Here is a 25,027-nt window from a genome sequence, read left to right as displayed (position 1 = left end):
AATTAAATTTAATCGGTACGGTCACGAGCATTAATATGTATACACTTTGGTACCATGCCACATTAACTTTTTTGACAAATTGAACTGTAAGTCTCACTAAACGTCAAATATGTTAGTGCGACAGAGTCTTAAAGTAGGTAACATTATTTATTTATTTATTTATTTAATGTTCGGAGAAACAACAGCTATAATTAATTTAGTAGCAACTTATGGTAAAAACAGAAAGCCAATTATAGTTCCTCGCAGATATATTGTTCATGACTGTACAGAATACCGATATTAAACTTGAAAAACGACAGGGTAGAGCTGAACTAACGCCCATAGGCGCAGGTAACCAGACCGAAGAAACTCACATATTTAGACATGACGTTAAAAAAAGGTAGTCTTCTTAGAATTTGCTCCTCTATAGACCTTTTTTGGTCCCTACGTAGCAAGAGAATTCGAACGCTTTCATTAACATTTTTTTCCTGATCAATAGGATAGGTACTACTATTATCATTTATATATAAAAAAAATAATTCTCGGTAGGTAACTTACTTACCTACTCTAAGTAGGTAGGTACTTTTAAAATGAAAAGAACTTTTAAAATACAAATAAAATATACGGTCGAATTGAGAGTCTCCTCCTTTTTTGAAGTTGGTAAAAAGAAACAGGCAAATAGGTACCTACAAGATTCCTACTAAGTCCTACGCGAAAACATGGTGTATGGGAATGGGATCCGTGCGGCGGCGGCGGGGCGGCGGTAGGTATCCAGTATCCTACCTACTCCAGCGGTATATCACCATTATATCTAAGTTTATTTTTTAAATAAAACAAACAGGCACACGCTTTTTTAAAAAATATGGAAATTATTTATGAATTAGTAGTGATGGATGTAGTATATAAATTGCTAATAGAAGGATAGATATATTGTCAGTTGCGCCATCTGTTGAGCATGTAGAATAACTTTGTTGGTAAAACAGAGTTTTCCAAAATGGCGCTGACGTTGTGTGCTGTTTTACCGACGCGCATTGACGAGCTGTCATGGCGAGTATTGGTGCACTTTGTGTACAGTAAAATTATAAATAATGATTCTAAGACGGAAAGATTCCAACAATTGTATAAAAAACAATTACAATCACTCAAAAGTATCATGATTAACGTGTGCTGTAGTTGTAGTTAGTTTTTGAAGTGAGTGATAGTGAAAAATGGACAAGAAAAATGCGGTCCGGAGAGCCAAAAGGCCTTCCAAAGTGCTGGAAGAAAATTATTGGGACTGCAGTGTTTGCACGTATAGAAACAATGCAGAAGCATTTAAATGCTCGATGTGTGACGTCAGAAAAGGTAAATGAACTATTAATGTATGTTCCATTTTAGATTAACATCTTTCCATTTTTAATTCCAAAAGGCTTTAACAACGTATTAGTTCATGCAAATCCACCTGGATTACTAATCCAACGTATGTTTCGAAATATTAAATGGTGTAGAATATGAGCTAAAAGTGATGTTCGATTCGACCAGAGTTCAATGAACGAATTTGCTAACCAAGTTATGCATTGATTTTTGCTCGTAGGTACCTACTAGGAACCTATTTCTAGTTAGATTTTTAGTCTGTTACTTTACTACCTGCTTAATTTATTAATTGTCTAGAAATTGATAGACATAGAAGTAATAATAAAATCGAATAGGACTGTACTTTAATACCTACCTACTTTCTCTAATTCCCAAATTGTTAGTTTGTAATAACTACTACCTACATAGAACAAAATAAGTCACTTTTTAAATGAGTCACTTAATTGGTAAAAGTACTACAACACGTTTGCGAATAATAAGAAAAATGATAATTCTCATTGAAACGGTAATGTCACGGTAATGTAAACAAATTGCATCGTAAAATTAGTTCCAAAACGGTCCAACACCATAAGTGGCGCTGGTTTCGCCGGTAACCCGACTAAGTTGAAAACATATCTCTGATATTGAAATATTTCCATTATAGTGTCATTTCCTTTTTGTTCGGTTAGTGACCGTTGACCTTTTCTTGATATTAGTTTATTATCACATTTATGTATCTAGATATAGCCGGTATAATCGAAAAAAATATTTGCTGTATTTTTAAATTTAGTTACAGATAGGTAGGTAGATTCATGCTACTTTTTTAGGGAAAAATAGGGCAGATTAATTCGAATCCTGGGGGTCTAAAAAGACCACATTGTTGCAATTCATTTAAGAATGCAATATTTCCAGGTACCTACCTATTTGACATTTTATTCTTTGCATTGCGCACTTACTTTTATATGCGCAAATTGCCTTGATGTGGCCTTTTTAACCCCTCTGATAAGCCCTTAAAGATAGCCGTAAAGGCCAAAAAGTAAGGTAAAGTTATTTTTAAAGGCCATGAAACAGTTTCAAGGGACCCTAAGTTAGTAATAGGGTCTCACTACTTTATCCTTAACAACAAGTAATAAGAAAGAGGTAAGATAGGGTCCGGTGCCCTGGATATAGCGCGTATTAACCCGTGGTCAGTTGTTGAACATTGGCTTCACGATCCGGAGGTCCTGGGTTTGAATCTCGGTTGGGAAACATCACAAAAATCCCTCGTAATCCCTAGTTTGGTAAGGACATAGGCTGGTCACCTGATTGTCCGAAAGTAAGATGATCCGTGTATGTACCTAGTAGTCGTTACATGAGCCATGTCACCAAACACAAGGGTTGATGAGGTTAGTCATCGATAAAAAACTAATTAGTACACTACGCTACTTAAATTCAACATATCGTAAGTTAGGGCTGCTGGGGTGGTTTAAAACTTTTAATAAAAGTTAAGGAGTCCCGATTTTGTCAAGCCGTAATAGCGCGACTAACTAGGGCCCTTGAAATCGTGTAGTGTAATAGGGGTTTAAATGTTTTGTTAGGTACATCGACGCGCAAACCCCGCATCAACCCGGCGCTAGTGGCTGCGCAAGCGGCTGGGACCGCGCCGACTAGCTCACAGAAACGGCCGCGATCTGCCAATTCACTCAAGAAGAAACGGCGGCATCCACCACGGCTAAGCAATGTCGATAGAAGCTCGGCTCAAACTCGAGAGGTAATTATACCTTTTTTTATTCAAATTAAAATATATCTTTATTCAGTAGGTAACATCGTTACACTTTGAATCGTCATTTTTTTCATATCGAATCGTCTCATCCGCCTAATACTGCTGCAGTTTCGCACAACCTGTATAGCCAGAGAAAGCGGCAATAAAAACCTCGGCACAGGGCCCTAGACGTTCTTTAAAAAGAACATAAATGATAAAATATTGTAATAGTTACAAATTGGTCCTCCGTAGCTAGACAGATTCGCAACTGGACATATTCTAATTATATAAATTATATACTTACATACATACATACATAAACTCACGCCTATTTCCCACCGGGGTAAGCAGAGACTATAGAACTTTTATACTTACATGATAGTCGATATTTGATTTTTTACCCTGCAGGGTATAAGCCCACAAGGCGACCTTGTAATATGTATACTATCGCGGAGCTCCGTGTGTCGTAAAGTTTGCGGACGAGTGGAGTGCAAAGTTGAAGTATGAATTATTTGTTCATACTTGTATTAAGGAGCTCGGTGGCGCAGCGGTAAACGCGCTCGGTCTGCGATTGTTGAAGTTAAGCAACTTTCGCAAAGGCCGGTCATAGGATGGGTGACCACAAAAAAAAATGTTTTCATCTCGAGCTCCTCCGTGCTTCGGAAGGCACGTTAAGCCGTTGGTCCCGGTTGCATTAGCAGTCGTTAATAACTACCAATCCGCACTGGGCCCGCGTGGTGGTTTAAGGCCCGATCTCCCTATCCATCCATAGGGAAGGCCCGTGCCCCAGCAGTGGGGACGTTAATGGGCTGGTGATGACTTGTATTGCGCGCGTTTCGCGCTCACTTGGCCGTTCCAACCTCTTTCTTCTATTCCGTGGATTAAGCGTGTGAGTTTATGTATAAGCTGCGTTAAGTTCCTGCAACCCTAGTACATGTGGACTGTGTTAACCAGGTAACCGTGAGCGGAGTGACAGTAGTCATAACGGAATATAAACCGAAGAAGTCTGTCTCAAGCAGTTCGAGCGACGTGGAGTCATCAAACGACGCGAGACCATGATATCCTGGTACCTCGACAGGTGGTGTGCCCTGTAAGCTGATGTCAACCCTCAAAATCCACACAAAACCTTGATGAACACCTAGGGCGACAAGGATCTTTTGGCGCCTTCAGCCATAGTCTTCCTTCCTATGAAAATGTCTTCATTAACTGCTTTATAACATAATCTCACGACTATATCCCAATTGGGGCAGTCAGAAGTACATCCTTTGCAAGATGAAAAAAAAAAGGTTAGGATGACTGAAAACGATGAAAACTGCTTGTTTGTGATAGTGAGGTTAATTAAAAAAATATATTTTTTGAAAGAAAACGAAAACCTTTATTCTTTAATTACTAATTAAATAAGTAAGTTCTCTTTGGAAATCAGCCTGATCAAAACAGTATAACTCAAGGCGATTCGCCCAATCCCGTCAATCTAGAATGGGATCTCGTCATATGCTTCGGGATTGATCCCGACAGAATAAACGAGATTTCGCGAGATCGGGATTGCATTCTTCTCACTACCTATCACGTTGGTCTGGGTGGGTTGATTGGACAAGATGAACTAAGTACCCACACCTCACCGAGCTTTCTGTTAGACCAACGTGGTAGGTGGCCGCATATCCGTCTAAATGGTCGACCGAACTGTGTTAGTGAAACTGCACTTAAGATGAATTAATAACTCATTAGTGCAAGGCCAGTACCGGGGTTCATATTCATATTCATTTATTGCACGTCACAAACATAAATTAAGGAGGAACATAGTAAAAGTTACATGTGACGCCTTGCAAGGGCACGGCAATAGGGTTCTTACCGGCGCACCTCATTAGAATCAAGCCGACAAACCACAGGAACCCATAGTTACCATAAATCGTCGCTAACTGGATGTATCTGAAATTTTTCACGAATCTGAATTGCACCTTTTGCTATTGTCAACAAGACAAATTATTTTAGCAAAAATACTTTGATTTGCACGAAATGGAGAATTTATGGAAGTGTCATACTGCAATGTCTTCCAAGAGACGCAAGATCCTTGTCGACCTAGTACGTGAATTATGAGAAATGCATGAACATACATAGGTACACCCTTCGATCATATTTTATGATCCTATTAAATTTAACACACATATTTAGAAGCCCACATAGTCTAACATAAATACAGATACTATGCAATTCCAACAATATTACATACACACAGGTCTAATTGATATCCTTCTTTTTTAAAGTCGGTTAAAAAAATATTCCGTTTGTGCGCGCATCATTTAATTCGAAATCTAGTTACAGAAAAATGTACTTAAACTATTCAGAGTAACATTTAGTGTATATTTCATAATTATTTTTGAATTTGGAACATACAGAATCGCACACAGATTCGAAAGAATCTATTTTGAAAGTTTAGTTAGAAACTTAACTCCACACCCTTTCAGATTTCATGTGGATATTGTAAGGAGTCATTAATAGTGCTTCATTTTACCCGACAGCGATTCGAAGGAGGTATTTCATCTTGTGCTTTAAATTAATTGATGTAATTGTAAAACAAGTTATGTAGCATGATACTTCAAATAATTTGTAATTTATGTTTATTTTTGTTTTTATTTTTATTTAATGCTAGGAAATTAAAATGATGATAATTGTAGATATGGAATTTGGAATATGGAGCCAGCGAAGCACTGCCATTCAATACTGAAGTAATGAATAATTGTATATAATATTTGGCAGTGCAGATGATATAGCGTTGATGAGTGGTTGACGCATAGATATACTACTACCGTAGATTGAACATCAGCGCTCAAACAGTGGGACGCAAAGTTACTGTTAATACAGCGGCGTTGACAGTGCTTTACCTCATTACGCGATTAAGCGCCGAACTGGCAACACGGGGAAGTGCGTGGTAAAATCTTGCAACAATAGAAGCTCAAAGCGAAAATAGAAGGATGGAACATCGTATTTCTAATAAGTAAAGACATTGTGCATGTTATCATAGTATAAACATTTTAATTTTCGCAGAAAAACCCACCAAAATTATTATTTTTAGACACTAAAACAAGTACTCCCGGTCAATCTTGAGTCGCAGTATAATCCGACCACGTTACGAAGCACCACGCGCTAATATACGTAATAAGACGATGCCTACTTAATTTGACACGATTTTATTGAATGTATATACCGCTGTGTACGAATGTATAGCTAAACAAACGCCATGTTTTCGCCGCATTTTTGTATCAAGCGCTGTATCTACGGTAGTGGTAAATCAATGGGTTGACGAGTGAAGACCTCGTTGAAAACTATTTAAAATTTTGCAAGGGGTGGAGAGAACTGCAAGTAATCAGAAGACCTCTTGCAAACACGGTAGAAAGCTCTAATCGAAGGGGGACAGGTGGGGATCGGCCTGTCGTCCACCATATCCATCATGTTGGAATGGATTGACAATTAACAGAAATTTTGCAGTTTTAACGAAAAATGTTCATCACCCATGTAGGATTTTTTTCTGTAAAGAGGTTTTCGATCTCAAGCAACGATAGGTAATTTAATTAAAAAATCAGATATATATGTGTTATGTATCGATTTGTAGCTTTTTTGTTTTCTAGAAAAAGTCAATCGCCATTTTTTATTTTTATAGCGACAAGGATCTTTTGGCACGTGGTCATAATCAAAAATGTACAATAGGGTATTTGACTGGGTCAAAGATAAATTATAAAATGCTATTGTAGAAATAGAAGCCTGTCTAAGATGATCAAAAATCAATCTCATTTTACTTCCCGACTTATTTTACGACGTTTGACCGCTTTTATTGATGACGTCACAGGTCTATATTTCCATACAAACTCCCGAAGAAAACTTGTTTTGACTAGATTGTCAACTAGCCTATTGTTACTATTGCCGCATTCTATAAAAATATCACTTTTGACAGTTCAATGAAAACGCGCCGTAATGTCAATGTCATCCAAACAAGTGCCACAAAATCCTTGTCGATTTGAAGGGTTAGCCAAGCTGCACGACTTCGAAAAGCGACAGTGTCAGTGATAAAAATGTATGGGATTGACATAAGATGACATAGAATGACATTTCAATCAGACATTTTTTTCGTACTGTCTTTAGTGTCGTGTTTCGTAATCTTTTGCAACTTGGCTAAGCCCCCTGTTGTATTAAGATATTTAACAGATAAAACATGTTATACTAAATTTCACTTTTTTAAATAATTTTTGACGACAGAAAAATACGAGCGAATTCTAAAATTGACAATTAGATTCATATTTAATGTATTTGTAAATTAATAGTGTTAATTTATTTGTCTAGTTCTAGGCTCATTGACAAAATATTTTTATAAAATAATTCCGTGTTGCATTGTTGTGTAACAGCAAAGAGACTGAATTGATATTCTCTTGTTCATGAATTGTTAAAAAAAAACCAGCATGACTTTAAAATAAAATGCTATTAGAAAGGCCTTTTTTAACGGAACGTTATTATGGTCCAACAATGAATATTTTTACCTCGACGAGAGGTGATTTTTTCAAATAGGTTACAACATGGATGAAACTGACCTGTAGATACATACAACCACATAGATAAACATACCTATAACCCCTAATGGGAAGGACACTATAAGTTAGTAATTAGATGACAACTTGCGGCCACTTTCGTATGGAAATGAAGTCCTAAGATAGCGCCAAGTGATCAGCCTCTTGTCTATATAATGGTACATCATGTCCTAACGATGTTGTAGACCTTTATTTTGAATACAAAATAAAGATTGTGTCAAATTCAGTTTGTACGCATCAAAATCCTTTATACAGAGCATTTACTTTTGTAACTGTTTCATTGGAAATTTGAAGCATTTACTCTCTACCTTTCCTACACTACATTATTTCAAGGGACCGTTAGGGTTAGGGTAGTGTTTTAGGGAGTAAGGATCCCGATGTAGCCGTAATGTAACTAGCACTTACTAGGGCCCTTGAAATCGTGTAATGTAATAGCGGCAAAACTGTTTTATCGACGAGTGAGTGAGAAAGCGATGATACTGTTTGCATCACAATTTAAATTCTTAATTTGAATGTGAGTATTTGAGCGAGGCAACGATAATCTGCGTATATTGGCGACGAACAATCACACATATATTGTACCTTTCTTATTTTGTATCAGCAGCCCTAACATGAATTCAGCTACCGCCCCCGACGCGATATTTAGACCAATAGGATTGATTTATTTATCGCGTAGCCAAGAGCGTGGATTCATTATCGCATCACACACCATGGCTGGAGTATTTTGTGCAGTTCGCAGCTTCGGCGGACAACTGAGACTGTCAAAAGTCAAAAAACAACGTAGAATTGATTTTCTACAGGCCATAACTTTGGTAATTACCAAGTAATTTGGTGAAAAATTGATTTGATGTTATTTTTTAACAGATCTTAGTTGTCGAGTTACGAAATAGATCTGTAGGGCTAACATGCGCATGATAAAATGTTGTCATGATCATTTTATCGATTCCGACGATATAATTCTTTCGTTTTGTGAATTGTCAACCCTAATAAATCATGTCGTTCTGTCAAAATACGAACAAAATCACGTGGCATGGGGGAAAAAACTTATCGATTTCGGCAATTTTTTTTTTAAATCGATCGATAATTTCATCACGTTTCGCATGTTAGCTCTGCTGCTATAGAACTATTAGTTATTTAATCACGTTTATTATCTAAACATAACTCCATAGCATATTGTAAGTTACCAAAAACTCACTTTTTTTTTGTGTTCCAGGATGATCTAAGTATTTATTTTAGCTATAAGTTGTAACTTTATTGTGTTTTTAATAAATGTAAGCTTAAATTGTAATTATACTTAGGTGTGTATTTTTTGCCCATATATTTGGTTTAATGAATAATTATATATATTTATTTAGACACAAATGTTCGCTATTCTAAAACGTCATGGGGCCTGTAATAATTAAAAAGGAATAAAGACTTGATCATAGAATAAGGAATAATACTAAGTATAGAACGGCAATTCTCCGTTTCCCACCAGCGGCTAAGTTAGGTTTACCTCACCCCCTCGGTCTTAATTGTCTTCAATCGTATAGGAGTCAGAGGACTTACACAGATGCGCGTATATGATAGCGTCGATGTGTAGTGTCTGTGTAAAATGAGGTGTTTTGTATGAAGTGTCCGGGGTGTGACTTCGTCGGGATTTTGAAATGTTTGTCCAAACCACCACTGTTTGGCTAGGTACTCAAATTGATAATGTACATTACATAATACCTATTTAATGTTAACCCTACCTATACAAATGTGTTGTATATAATAAGTGTACTGTATATAAAGAAGTGGAAAGTAAGTTTTGCCTTTTTATTACCAACCTCTATCTCTACTTAACACGTTCACTGTATAAGTCAAAATTAGATATCAACCCACCACGTGCAATATTATTTTTCGATAAACACACTGGAATTTATCTACAAAACACACTATGGCAATAAAAAACGTGCCCCACATATGGGACATGCACGTATAGGTTTCAATTTTATTGGCTCATATGTGGTTCATACACAGTGAACGTGTTAAGTAGAAGACTGTGAGAGGCATTTGCCCAGAGACACAGAAAATACAACTTAGAGAAGAAATCACTACAGATACAATTAATAATAAAATTATAAGTACATACACGTATTGATATTTCTTCCGTGCTTCGGAGGGCACGTTAAGCCGTTAATCCCGGCTATTAAACATAAAACACATCCACCAACCTGCAGAGGAGCAGCGAGGTGGAGTATACTACATACCCCCTTGATTGAGGGGAGGCCTGTGCCCAGCAGTGGAACGTATATAGGCTGTTTATATTATGTTATATATAACTTATCAGAAAAGAGATGTAAGTATTTTTACCATTTATATTGCCGAACTAATTAATACTTATTATCATTTGTTATGGTGTGCGTCAAGCCAGCGGCCTCAAAAAAAATGGGCACGAAAAAAAAAACCATACCAAAAATTAGTACTACGCAAACGTTTAAATCAAAGCGAAAGACCTTGTTGTTAACTCTCGCCAAATTTCGCTCACCGTCAAGCTAGCAAGTGCAATAAAACATGGCTAAAAATCCAGAACCGTGATGGTACTAATTTTTTTACAACAGGTACTATTTTTTTCAATAAGAGTACTAATTTTTGGTAAGTATGGTAATTTTTTTTTCGTGCCCATTTTTTTTTGAGGCCGCTGGCTTGATCCACACTTTGTTATGTAAGTTTTTTATATATTTAAGTACTATTATACCTATTCGTAGCGGATTTAATCAAGTCGGGATGAAAAATGCCTGTGGGCTTGGCTGCAAACACTAACGTACCAACAGCAAAATAAATGGAGAAATAGTTAGGAAAATACTTAAAGCCGTAACTCAGAGTTGTCTGGAAAAAAACAAGAGAACGGAAGAAGGGGGTTAAAATGGCCACATCGAAGCAATTCATCTAAGAATGCAATTTGACAGTTGTTTGCAATGCGCACTTACTTTTATATGCGCAAATGTCAAATTGCAATATTGCTTTCTTAGATGAATTGCTCCGATGTGGCCATTTTAACCCCCAGATCTAATTCTTACCGCGCATTGAAGCTATTTTTACCTTCTAACTTCATGAATAACAGACATAATGCAACTTTTATCTTTGTTTTTGGGTATAAATGATAAACCTTGCTATAACATCTTGCACAACACATCTTCCATCCATTATTAAGTATTCCGAACAAAATAAAGTGAAACAATATACTTATAAGTACTTACTAGCAACATTATTATTATTTCTATACATACTTTCTTATCTATTCTGGCCTGAAGTGTCCGACTGCTGGGCAAAGGCCTCCCTCCATTTCTTCCAGGACTCTATCCAGTGCTTCCTCAAAGCATCCAAGTCGTCGCGCCATCTCCTCGGTCTGCCACGCCTGCATCTGTCTCTTCTCGGAGACCACTCTGTGGTGATCTTAACCCACAAGTCGTTAGGCATCCGACAGACGTCCAAATTCTATCTAATCCAAATATATACATATGTAACTATGAAATTACATTATATTTTTGAATAATTATTTACTTGTGCAATCAGAAAATAGGTAATTAATAAGTTGAAGGTATGCAGCGCCATTTTTTTTTTGGGGGAACGTAGCTTGGAAAGTCCCTCGTTGGAAGTATAGTTATTTTTTTGTTATAATAAAATATATAAATATCTTTTCTGCTGTCGCTACAATACCTTGGAAAAGCAAAGGGTTGCAAGTAATGAGCAGAATGAAAAATGGCCGACAGGGTAGAGGGAGGGTACTTATTAAAGCTCGGTGGACAGAGTGTTCGGCTCACGATCCTGACGTTATGGGTTCGATTCCCGGTGAGGGCACTATCGAGAATCACTTTGCAAGACAGTCTGGCCTAGGGTATGTAATAATTGTTTAATTTATTAATTAAAAAAAACACTTTTTTCCGTTAGGTCATAGAGATTAAGTTAAGAGCCTACTTATACGCGCGGCGTGGGTACTCTGTTCATCTTGCAATGAATTTATCTCTGACTACCCCTTACTTAATACGTGGATAATGTGGTTGATTGTACATGTACTTATGTGAAAAAATCCTACACCTATTGTTAATATATTATCATGTATAATTGTTTATTATCCCATGAAAATAAATACCCCAATTATGGTAGTATTAACTCAGAATCATGGTCTGAATCATACCTCAAAGTTTTCGTTACGATGTCACTTACACCCTGAATAGCCAATCTTATTGGAAAAGATCCTCGCACATAGCGGGAATGTGAGCACACCATTCCCATGAAGGAAAAGCCCGTATGTAGACAGCACAGTACTTGTTGATTGATCACATAACATAAAATATGTTATCACGCTTGTCAAGAGGTATGCAGAGATGTCTTCTTCTATTTGAAAATTTTGTATTGGCAACTAACGCTATGGCTACTGCCCTTCGGTCCGCAGAAGTCCGTGTTGCTAGAGCCAACCAACCATAGATGGTTGTAGTACTTATTATAGATTATAATATAGATAGTATAGACTTTAAATAAGTTATATTATATATGGGAAGAGAGGCCTTTGCCCTGCAGTGGGACATTGAGGGCTATTAATAATAATAGTTGTGTTGGCTTCGGCCCCACGCACGCCTTCCAAAAGTCCGTGACTCTACAGGCCCGAGATATGGAAACGACATACAAATAATAGTAAATATTATATATATACTTAATATAGATTTTGAAAATATAATACTTTCATCAGTGGATCGTTGGTTGGTTTGGACACGTAGAGCAGATGAAGGATAATAGGATCTTCTTCTATCGTGTGGGTTGTGAGGTCGATTACCAACCCCATCAACCCTGGTGTCAGAGTTATTGAGCCGCCCCGGCCCCTGACATGACTCATGTAACGACTACGTACTTACATCCGTAAGTTGTGACCGGAACCAAAGGCTTATCGTGCCTTCCTAGCACGGATCATCTTACCTTTGGACAATCAGGTGATCTAACCAAACTAGGGATCACAAAATGATTTTCGTGATGTGTCCCCACCGGGATTTGAACTCGGGACCTCCGGATCGTGAGCCCAACGCCCAAACCACACTGGACCAAGGAGGCCGTTATTGTTAATATGTAAATAGTAGGTACACTTGTGGATAGCTCTCTAGTGGTAGCTCTGTCTACCCCAGTAGGAACTATCGTCGTGTTTTTATGTATGTTAAAGCTGCCAATCTCTGACTCGATAAAACATCGGTTTAAAAATAAAATTCGAAAGTGTGGCATGAAATAAAAACAATTGGCAGACACTGGCGATATGCAAAAATTTAAGGGAAATAAATAAAATAATAAAAAAAATATATAAATCCAGTTTTTTTTGTTTTCCCTGCGAACGGACGGGCTTGGGGGAAAAAGCTCCCGATTCTAGACCGACATGGTACCAGGAGAAAGTGGCTAATAAAAAATGTAATATATTTAAATAAATATACAGTATTAATAATTAATATAATAAAGAACAATGCTAAAAAATCCCAAAAACGTAATGTTAATCGAAGAAGTTGAAAGTAGTGCCAATTGATGAGCCAAAACGGTGCTGATTCCACTAAACACCAGTATAGTAGTAGTAGTAGTAAGTATTTGAAGTTATAACTGTCATTAATCATTTTCTTATCCGCCGAAAAAGAAAGTACATAACATTTATTATGCACTCGACAAAGTACGTATAACTCGGATAATTTGAGACGCCTCGTTGGCACCTATCGTCATTGTCGCAAGATTTTCATTTAATTTGGATGGGTTATACTTACGTTGGCAATTATTATTGTATTCAAATAAACGTTTGCGACTCAGCAAGCTCTCGCGGGTACCTTTTTCCAAACTATCAAGTGTGGACCTTCATTCAAGAATTATTTATTCGGACAACATAAGATCCAGATCTTAATAACTTTTTTATACAATATAATATTATTATTTATAAAAAAAAACTATATATATACATATATAGACGTTGGTACGGCTCACCGCCAATCACTTTGGTCTAACAGAAAGCTCGGTGAAGTGTGGGTACTTAGTTCATCTTGCGATGTAGGTACCTCCCTCTGACTATACCAATTGGGATGTACTCGTGACCTTATGTTACGCGTTGTTTTAAGTATAAAAAAAATGGTAAATTGAAAGTGAAATGTGCGAGTAGCGACCATCTCCTTGGGGGGCGAGATATTTCAAAGTGGGCAAAAGTACATTCGCGCTATAAGTACGTAAGTACGGCACGGCACAGCTTAACGCCACGACACACTGCAAGCGATAGTGTGATACTCAGAGACTTGGAATTTTATCGCGCTTATTCAATTCGATTCATTTCAAATTATTTATTTCAGATTAATATCTATAATTATAAATACATTAGATTAGATTCCATTTTTAAAATAACATTAAATTATATAAAATCAAATAAAATTAAAATTATTAATGTCCTAATAAATAAAATAAAATTAATATTATTAATAAAAATGATTTCATTTAAATAAAATGTTTATATAAAATGAAATAAAATGCTTAGTATTCGGGTGCTGATTCCAGTACATAACTTGGGATTAAAATGGCCACATTGAAGCAATTCATCTAAGAAAGCAATATTGGTGTGCAGCAACGTGGTCGATACACATTTGGGGGCAGCTACGTTTTGTAAAGAGGCTGCAGCGTCTGGGAATCACTGAAATATTGGGAACTTACCCGATCAGCATATGTACGTCTCCGATCCAGCGTCTGCGTTCATCAGCTCGGCTGCGGGATCCAGGCGGGCACGTGCCTCACAAGCAGGAGTCGAGGATTGAATCAATTACGTTATTTACACGTGAAAATACACCACACCTTTATATAAACAGTCATTGATGATTCGTAACACTCGCGGCGTCAAGATATTTAAGGATTTTTAAATAAATTCGATTTTTGCTTCGGAGCAGATCTTTCGACCCATAAAGCCTCAGTCGTTCTCAATGACGTCGATTTCGTCACCGCCGTGTAGCAAGCCAGACACGGCTTGTGATTGGACGGAGCGTATGAGTGTCGCATACCAGACACTCTGCGATTGGGTGACATTCCAACAATAAATCAGTGGTCCAGATTGCTGCGTATGAAAACCTACTTACTAGAATAGCGGGAAAATTTAAAATTCGAATAAGGAATGCGAATACGAAACAATTGGTATTAGACAGTTGTTTGCATTGCGCACTTACTTTTATATGCGCAAATGTCAAATTGCAATATTGCTTTCTTAGATGAATCGCTTCGATGTGGCCATTTTAACCCCCCTTGTCATTTTCTTATCCACCGAAAAGGAAAGGGACGGCTAATAGAATAAAATTTATGGAACATGTTTTATTCAAAAAATTAAAAAAAAGCCTCTCAAATTTTATATTACTAGGCAGAATTAAGATGACAGCACACGTCAAACGGGTTGCATATCAGCGAGATGCCTATTTTTTCCCCCGGGGTATTCATTTATTCGTTATTTTTTTTTAAATTCATCACATCACTAATTTAAGAGCCTCGCTCTTGTCGGTGTAGCATTCTCCATGCTACTTTTTAGGAAAAATAGTGCAGTGGTTTTCCTCATGCCTTCCGCCCCGCAGTACTCTGTCTGACGCGAGTGGAATGGCGCCCAGAGTAGTCTATTTCAAAGCCGTACTAGGAATCCTGTCATCCGCCTTGTGAGACTGTCCTTTGTTTGTTAAGAATTTCGCAAGCTTGAATCACCTGATTGTCCGAGAAAGTAAGATGTTTCTGTGATTCGGAGGGTACGTTAAGACGTTGATCCCCGCACACGTTGGCGCGCGGTACTTTTTCGGAAATTAGCAGTAGCAATTATCGATCCCGTACTGTTAAATTTATGAGAAATCAAAATACTACATAACGATAGTAACATCTATGACAGTAATCTGCATATACCGTACTGATGAGGGTAGGTAATATAGAAAAAATATTTGCTTAGGATCAGTACATCTAAAACCGTAGTCGCAATAACCGTACTGTGTCTACCTAGCATAATATAGGATCCAGGTGAATCAAAGTACGGCTTCAACCGCAGTGCTGTCATGGCCGTATTTACACGGTTGAGAAACTCATCTCTCCAATCTAAGATTCAGTACAGCTTCAGCCGAATTATGGCGAACAAAATTGCATACACCTATTACTGTCATAACCGTAGTGTGGATGTGTGAGTAGACTGCATATGTGTGAGTTATGGCTCAAAGAAACTTAAAATATTTTACTCAATTGTGACAGTAGCAACAAAAGGGTCTGTGTGTAAAAAAGAAGTGGGCGTGGCCTAAGTGATTATTGTATCGAAACTGGGCTGCAGTGACCGTAGCAATGATTATAAGAACTACAACTATTTGCGGAAGAGACCGTACCGTGCTATTTTGTGAGTCCAAATTAACGGTTATAGCCGGTACCGCACGCCAACGTGTTAACGTGCCCTCCGAAGAACCCGCAGTGGAGCAGCGTGGTAGAGTATGTTTTATACCCCCTCCGCTTGGTTGAGGGGAGGCCTCTGCCCAGCAGTGGGACGTTTATAGGTTGTTTATGTGTAATAGGGGGCAAGCATGATTACGGGACGCCTTATATATTCGTAAATGTATTTGTTACAATAATGTAAGTATACATAACATAACATAACAAATACTTTATTGCACAAACAGGAAAAAACAAAAAACAAAACAAAAGAGAAATAGAATTAGTACAACAATAATAGAATAACAACAATAATAACAAACAACAATAACAACAATAATAGAACAATAATAGAACAATAATAGAATTAGTATACTTACTTATTTCTATTGCGGTAAGTACTATATTACTTTCTCTGACGTGGATCGCATGCCTAATCCGTAGAGGAGTATAGTCGACTGTCGTGCAAGACAAGGACGGAGAATAAGACGAAGGGTTGCTCCGAGACCCGCCAAGTACCGAGTTTCTCCCGCCCACTTGCCATACAACGTAACTCCGTTCACGATAGGCGCGCATGCCCATAAAGTAGCGCATTTAAAATCCAAGCCAGAGAGATAAGGAATTTATTTCTTCTACCCTTTTACCGTACAAAAGCGTACACTTACAACAAAGTTTTCTATACTGAAAAATTCAGCTTTTTTTATAGAATGCGGCTGTGTAAAAATGTTCTCAATCAACTTAGTATTTTAGGAGTTATTGAGGTTAGAAATCGACGCCAGAGATGGAAATAATATGCACCTTGAATTCTGTACTTGATGGGAACTTCGTAACAATAGCACCAAGGGGGGAGATACGCGCGCATGAAGTACCGAGTACCGTTGTTCGTGGGAGAAGAGATAATAAATTGTTTACTTTATGGGCGTCCTGGCTGGAGAGGATATGCCAAGATAACAGTAACTTTCGTATTCTCCTATATACTTGTATAGGTTTTTGTTCCATACGTAGTCTGGGTCGAACTTAGAATGTTTCCATGCTGCTTATCAGTCTGGCTGTGACGTCATGTGGGTACCTCTGTCTTGAGAGACACCAACAATTGACTGGTAATCGGTTATTACCTATAAAAATAGTTATTTTCATTAAGGGTATTATTTTTACATAAAAATAAAAAAAATAGAAAAAAATACATTTTTACTCTACTTCTTCTATCGTGTGGGTTGTAAGGTGGATTACCAATCTCATCAACCCTGGTGTCAGGGTTACTACTGAGCCGCCAAAAGGCTCCTGACATGGTAGTAACCGGGACCAACGGTTTAACGTGCCTTCCGAAGCACGGATCATCTTACTTTCGGACAATCAGGTGATCAGCCTGCAATGTCCTAACAAAACCGGGGTTTACAAAGTGATTTTTGTGACGTGTCCCCGCCGGGATTGGAACCCGGGACCTCCGGATCGTGAGCACAACGCTTAGCCACTGGACTACGAAGGTTGTTATATTATAATATACACTAGACTAAGTTAGGTAGGTACGGTCACGAACATTAATATGTATACACTTTGGTACCATGTCACATTTACTTTTTTGACAAATTGAACTGTAAGTCTCACTAAATGTCAAATATGTTAGTGCGACAGAGTCCTAAAGTGGGTACATTATATTGCTCATGACTGTACAATAACTACCTATTTATTATTTATAGGTAAAATCCTTGGAAAAGGCAAGTATCGTGGTAGCGCAGTTGAAAGAACGCTTGACCCTCACTGTGAAGTCGCAGGTTTGAATCCAATGCGGACGCAAAACATAGATTTTCGAAACCGTTTTCGCATTCATGTTTAGATCATAAATGACTATTACGTGCTCAGCGGTGAAGGAAAACATTGTGAGGAAACCCACATTCTCGAGAAATGCGTTTCGGATGTGACCTAACCTGTATTGGGCTGGTTTCCCTTCGCAGTTTGGAAGGTCAGACAGGCAGGCGCGTCTGTAAAAAACCTGACCTGACAAATCTTGAGATTAGGGACGGAGGGAGAAGATGGTGATGATTTATTATGTATACATAGATACACCTCACCATCATCATCATCAGCCCATTAACGCCCCCACTGCTGGGGCACGGGCCTTCCTTATGGATGGATAGGGAGATCGGGCCTTAAAACCATCACGCGGGCCCAGTGCGGATTGATGGTTATTAACGACTGCTAATGTAACCAGAACCAACGGCTTAACGTGCCTTCCGAAGCACGGAGGAGGTCGAGATGAAACCTTTTTTTTTGTGGTCACCCATCCTATGACCGAGATCATACACCTATAATATATATAATAGTAAGCTCACGTGAAGCTTACTTTATGTAAAAAAGCTTATTATAAGATTAATGATTACCTAAATGATAAAAATGTCTGGTATTGAATGTGTTTCTCTAGTTATTAAATAACTTGTAATGTACCCTCATTGATTTTAAAGATGTGTTGCTGTTACAGTTTCTTGTCATTTCTTCTCCTCAGCCATAACACCTTGCGAAATGACGTAAATCCAAAAATGTTACATTGACCTTCAACAAGTTTATACATGATAATTATGTTGAATAAATGATTCTGATTTCTATCCCTTCATCATCATGTTCATATTTACTGTCAATATCAAAATAAACCACCTAGCTACCTAGTTAATGAAAAAGATATATTTGCGCTAAAATTCTCCAAAGCTTCGTGATTATAAGGAGTCTTTACTCATCTATTTTAAGGTTTTCCTTGTATATATCCTGTAAATGTGTGTGTTAAAGATATTTTTCATTTATTTTCAGGTTATCAACAGCTTAATAGCCGTTGTGTTGTTTTTAGCCGTTGGTCTTGGCTATTAGCCATAAAAAACATCCTAACCTGCAGTGGAGCAGCGTGGTGGAGTATGCTCGATACCCCCTCCGGTTGATTGAGGACGTTAGTATTATATGATCTGTGATTGAGGGGATGTCTGTTCCCAGCAGCGGGACGTACCTATAGGCTGTTTATTTCTTACTTTTATGTCAACAGTTTAATAATATAGGTACAACAGGTCCGCGTGACCACAATCTCCTTTGTGGGTATGTGACTATGATGGGGTGAGACACGCTTACCCAGCGTATGCCTATACACTGAAAACTCCAATATTAAAATGGCAAATCTGCAATAAGTTGCCAAAAAATAGAAAGCAAAGACTGGGGTAAGCTGTTCCTGTCCTTAGCTGATCGCATTAAAAAGGAAGAAGTGAATCAGTCTCTTCATCAACAATATAAAGCCCCCTTAAGCGATAAGGCTGCCGTTGCCCACCTTAGAATAAGTTAATCCTGTAAATATCCTGTAAATTTGTGTGCAATAAATTGATTTGTTCTTATTATTATAAAGGTAGGTACCTATATAGCCAACACATCTTTCACTGCGTCGCTCTTGCTTGTCTTAAAATTTAGCCAACACCTGCGTCGTATTCAATTGATTTATATAGGTACCTGCTCTTTAAACACAGAGGAGACTGAAAAGGCAGTAAACTAAACGGTCACCTATCCGTTATTGATGCATTCCCGCAACAAGCATCACAAATGAAATAACTGGCACTTCTAAAGTTTTTATTCAACTACAAATAGCAAACAGCGCCATCTACCATGGAGTAGCGGAACTTAGAACAGAACTCTTACATTAAGTTAACAATATTCTACGACAGAGGGCGCTGTTTTGCAAACATTTTGTGTGTATCAGTATAATTATAACTTTTATATTCAAAGATTTATTATCAATGGGACTTTCTAGGCTTTGTTGCCCAAAAAATATACAGATGACGCTGTACAGATTTACCTTCGAATAACTTTGTAATTTCATCGATAACAGAGATATGCAATGTGTATACATATTAATGCTCGTGACCGTACACCTGAATTGTACACGTCTGCCTATCTCTTTGGGGATACAGGCGTGATGTTTTGTTATATTCATATAAAATTAAATCAAATTATATATATTATTTACCTGTTATAAGGGTTTTTATTATTTTAAGCCTTCCATCCGCCAAAGCACCATCCATATCCTGTCTGTATTTAATAATCAGAATTTCATAATTTATCTTTGACCTAGGAAACTATCCAATAAGGCATATCAAGTATTGTATTTTTTAAATGAAAGCAGACGTTAGGTTTATTTTATACTTAACTAGCGTTTGCCCGCGACAAAAAAAAATTGGTAACACGACTCTCCTTTCCTAGTGTACCAATTGTTAGCTTCCTACCTTGAAAATGTCATCCCCTCTATGAAAGGGTTGGGGGCAGATTTCCAAAAAAGAAGTGCACGATTTTGTTTGTTACTTACGAATAGTCCGCTTACCAATGTTTAGCTTTCTACCTTGAAATTTGCGGAATGCTCTATACAAACTTCCACCACCTATTATAAGGAAGTGACTGGTTAGAAAGAGACAAAATATAGCCTATGCCACTCTCCAAATCACGTCTATTCGTCGCTCCGTTTTTCCGTGACAGACGAACAAACAAACATACACACACACTCTCACATTTATTATTAGTATAGATTTAAAGAAAACAAACAATACAGTTCCGTATATGAAGATATTATATTTTCAAAGAACATGACTGTATTTTTATATATCTCAGCATAATTTCGGTCAATACAACGTGTGAAACAATGTCACTCACTTTAATTTATACCATAATATAATGTAACAAGTAACTAATATAATTTACTTTAATTATTGTGACTTGATCATACAGTTCAACTACACACTTTTGAGTCAATACAAAATGTTTGTCGCTCAGGCCGCGGCGTTCCGATGAAGTAAGAACACTTGCAACACTAAATTAAAAAATAAAAATCATTAGTTTAAAAAGTAAAAGTTGAAAAGTTTGACGTTTCCACATTTTTTTCTTTTTCTTTCGTCGTAACATCGCGGCGATAGCTATAATTCCACCTACCATACGAATACATACTACATACAGCGACTGTGTATAAAAAGCCATAATTTGCCAACACTATATAATATTTTATTATCTGTGAGTTTAAAAAATACAACAAGGTTTTTTAATAGACAAGTTAGAATAAAGAAGGGATGTTTAACATGTTTATTGGAAACTTATAAGGACATTGGTCATTCGAATAAAAAAAAAAAACTCATTTTTTTCATTCTGATTCAAACATAGAATTTACGTTACCTATAAATATCACTATCAAATTGACCATTGTCCTTAAAATATAAGGGAGTAGCGAGTTTTACAGAAAATACGAGTATTTTCGATGTTTTTCCTTGGGTCATAATCCAATTCATGAAATTGGTATTTTAAATATTATATTAAAAACAATTGCTTAAAACAGCAATAAGCTTTTACATGGTCATACAAATCGCGGCTTAAGGATTAAGGATTCCTTAACTATACTAGATATAAATTATTTTATTGAATTATTTAGAAACCTGAGGAATGATTTTCATAAATTGGATTATTTCATATTTTTTTTCCACATCTATTTTTATCACAAATGCAATACTGTATAGATATTATATAAAGCTCGTAATATATAATTAGAAAAGTTGATGTGGCTTTTATTTTAGCTGCCGTAAAGTGACGGAGTAAGTCCTATGAACTTCCTAATATCCTGTCAAAGTCACCAGTGTTTTACCGTACGGCCGCCGTGTGAACGTGTCTCGTGTAGACATCCTACCATGTAAAGATTATACCGTGTAGACATCTACCGTGCAAACGTTTAACCGTGTAGACATCTACCGTGTAAACATTATACCGTGTAGATATCTACCGTGCAAACGTTATACCGTGTAGATATCTACCGTGCAATATTATATTATACCGTGTAGATATCTACCGTGTAAACATTTTACCGAGCAGACATCTACCGTGTACACATTTTACCGTGTAGATATCTACCGTGTACACATTTTACCGTGTAGATATCTACCGTGTAAACATTATACCGTATAGACATCTTCCGTGTAAACCGGTAACGTATAAAACTGTTTCTTCACATAGGTACTGCTGTCAATCTATGTCAAAGTTTACAACTGGACACGAATACTATAAATAAGGACTCTTCCAACACTTTCTGATAATCTATCTGATTAGGGTATCCATGACTTATCTAGGCGCTATGTCCTGACCTTATTGTTGCAGCATAGTAATAAGTTTTCCATAATGTTCTTCTCTCGTACTTATGGATTGTGAGGTGGATAACCGATCTCAACAACCCTAGAGTCAGGGTCATAGCGTTTAATTTAAACTGTAAACTACTTACAATAAAGTTGTTGGCAAATGATAATGGAGACTAACACAATTCTGCTTTATGTAACAGTGCAATATATTATGACACCGTGTGTGCAATATATTATGGCCTTATTTATGAAGAAACGGTCAAAATTCCGCTGTTACACTACATGAATTCAAAAGTGGAGCGCTATTACAGGTGGGTTAAAAGGCCACATAGAAGCAATTCATCAACTAAAAAACAATATTGCTATTTGACATTTGTGTGCATTGCGCACTTACTTTTGTATCCGCAAATGTCAAACTTTTAACCCCCCTATACGGCTAAATCGAACCATTACCATATTCCGCGGTAACCCCCTGCACTGTCTATCTCTGTCTGTCTACAGCATTATTCGAACTCGCCTTTTTTTCCCTCCCTCGCACATCTTATACCCACGACGCGGTACGTTCAACTGTTAACACGACGACCATACGTGTAAAACACAATGCCCACTCAAACTCCTCAATCTACGAGGCAAGCCCTTCGTCAAGCAAAACGGATGTTTTAGCTTAACAAAAAATATCATTAATTTACTTAGTATGTAAGGCAGTGCTCATTTGACATTGTACAAGCATTTCTTAAAAAAAATATTTAGAACACCCATGTTTTCTAGGAGATTTAGATAAGAAGCTAAATTTTATTATGTAGGTACATAAATTATGATATGCCGTCTGTAAGCTTTTTTAAATGGTGTTTTTATAACTTTGTGCATGATATGTAGAATTTGTAACACAATATCAATTTGCTACAAGTAAATTTTGCCAAGTAAACTAACAGGTGTATAAATATAACTTCATAGTTATGGATTTACGTCTATGTATTTGTAAGTACGATTACACATGTCCAGAAATTCATTCATTTACGACTACACAAAATAAGATTTCATTAAAAACAACTTCCACTAAATGGTTCATTCGCCTAAACTATGTTTCAACATTCGAAATAATAGTAATTAATAACACAGATGCAGTAAAAATTTATAGATTTGACTAGTATTAAAGATAAAAATAGACACCCATGTGGATTTAACTATGTAGAACATTGTTTAGATAAAATTATTGCTCTAAACAGGTATACATTTTAACAAGTGTAGTAATTGTTCAATACATATTAATAGGTAGTAATTATAATAAATTTGGTTCCGTTCAGTTGAAAAATATCATTCACTTTCAAAATATCAACAGACGTTTAAATTCAAATAAAGAACGAAATTAAATGAAAAAGAAAAACTTTGGAAAATAATTTATTTGTGTTTACAAAATAAATAAAAATATAATTTTAAAAAAGTGACTTTTATCTTTGGTTATAAAACATTCTGAATTTGACACGTTCAGAAATTGCAGGCGGGCTTTTTGTTGGCTGTATAATGCTGGAGTGATAAAGCGATGATTTGTTAGATAGCGAATGACTATGACAGTGCGAGATGAGCTAAGGCCACAAACAGATGAAACAACTTGACTTAGCTGCGTTCGTCAGAGCATCGTGGCTGGGATGTCCTCCTCCTGCGAAGCAGATCACACTATACCATACAACAACATAAAAAATACTTTATTGCACACACAGGAAATACAAAATTACAAATAAAATCTAAATAGATGAGTACAACACGAGGGCAGCTATCTTCATTGCAAATTATATCGTACGATAGAGTACAATAAAGCAATAAAGTTCAGTTTAGTACAATATAATAAGTACAATACAATTACTTCATTGCATTAAAGACAATACGTATAATGACACTCATTGTAAATATAGCCTAAATGGAGAGTTTTAGGCTATTTTAGGTAGACCCGAAGTATCATCTTGAGGTGGTTAAGATTAGGTATTTATGGGTCTACTCACCTCACAGATTACAGGCGAGTATAATGTGGAATTGTACTATAACATGACTTTACATGACATAGTGAAGACTCAAAAATAAATAGTGAATAGTGGGTCCTAGTATGGCTTTGTAATAGACTACTCTGGGCGCCATCCCACTCGCGTCAGACAGAGTACTGCTGGGCGGAAGGCAAGAGGGAAACCACTGCCCTATTTTTCCCTAAAAAAGTAGCATGGAAAATGCGGCACCCACAAGAGCGTGGCTCTTAAATTGATGATGATGAGTGAAGACTATCCTTATCTCTATGTACGTACCACATGGAACGCAAATAGAGTTTTCATTTCATTAGTTAAAGCAATTCAATATTTTTAAATCATAACTTACTAATCTGTATCAAAACTGTATCAGTTGCTATTAGTTAATTGATTAACTATTGACAGAAAAAACAAACACACACCCACACACACACACGCCGGCCCGCACGCACGTAAGTATACGAGTACGTTAAAAGGCGCGCGCATACTCACACACACATACAGAAAATTCTTATTATATCCTTTACAATTTTGGGTGCGATGGACGATGGATAGGAAAGGTTTTTGTGAAGGAATAGAGAATACGCTTTAAGGTCTCACCGAGTCTGTATGAAACCCCTTTTTAGCGCTTAAAATTGAAGAAAAAAAATTGAGACTCCTTACACTTGTAATTTTTGATATTTCGTGATGAGTGAGTGAGTCAGTCAGTCAGTGATCTTTCGCATTTATAGTATAGTATTTAAAACCAGTTAAAACCTAAAATACGTTAAAAGGTTCACACGCACACACAAGCACACCCACACACACACACACACACACAGGTTCATAGGCATTAGTGCAACAGCTAATCAGATCACTCGCATT

General features: G+C 36.9%; 3 protein-coding genes across 5 annotated transcripts in view; 2 read left to right on the top strand and 1 right to left on the bottom strand.

Annotated features, from left to right (window-relative positions):
* The window catches only part of LOC126377543 (uncharacterized), a 394,831-nt gene that overhangs the window by 122,006 nt on the left and 247,798 nt on the right, over positions 1–25,027 (top strand). The window lies entirely within an intron of this gene.
* LOC126377618 (YY1-associated factor 2) lies at positions 1,004–9,412 on the top strand. The gene is made up of 3 exons (XM_050025462.1): positions 1,004–1,323; positions 2,889–3,061; positions 4,007–9,412. Exons 1-3 carry the CDS (start codon positions 1,188–1,190, stop codon positions 4,109–4,111), a joined length of 414 nt encoding a protein of 137 aa, XP_049881419.1. The 5' UTR covers positions 1,004–1,187; the 3' UTR covers positions 4,112–9,412.
* The window catches only part of LOC126377498 (ELKS/Rab6-interacting/CAST family member 1), a 49,100-nt gene continuing 44,658 nt past the window's right edge, over positions 20,586–25,027 (bottom strand). For both annotated transcript variants that reach the window (XM_050025231.1, XM_050025232.1), the window contains one exon: positions 20,586–23,808. In XM_050025231.1, coding sequence (XP_049881188.1) covers positions 23,779–23,808 — 30 coding nt within the window. In that variant the 3' untranslated portion in view covers positions 20,586–23,778. The remainder of the gene's footprint in view (positions 23,809–25,027) is intronic.

This window comes from Pectinophora gossypiella, chromosome 23, assembly GCF_024362695.1.
Source record: "Pectinophora gossypiella chromosome 23, ilPecGoss1.1, whole genome shotgun sequence".
NCBI classification, from domain to species: Eukaryota; Metazoa; Arthropoda; class Insecta; order Lepidoptera; family Gelechiidae; genus Pectinophora; species Pectinophora gossypiella.
Note: the sequence above shows the minus strand (reverse complement) of the source record. Positions and strands in the feature narration are given on the sequence as shown.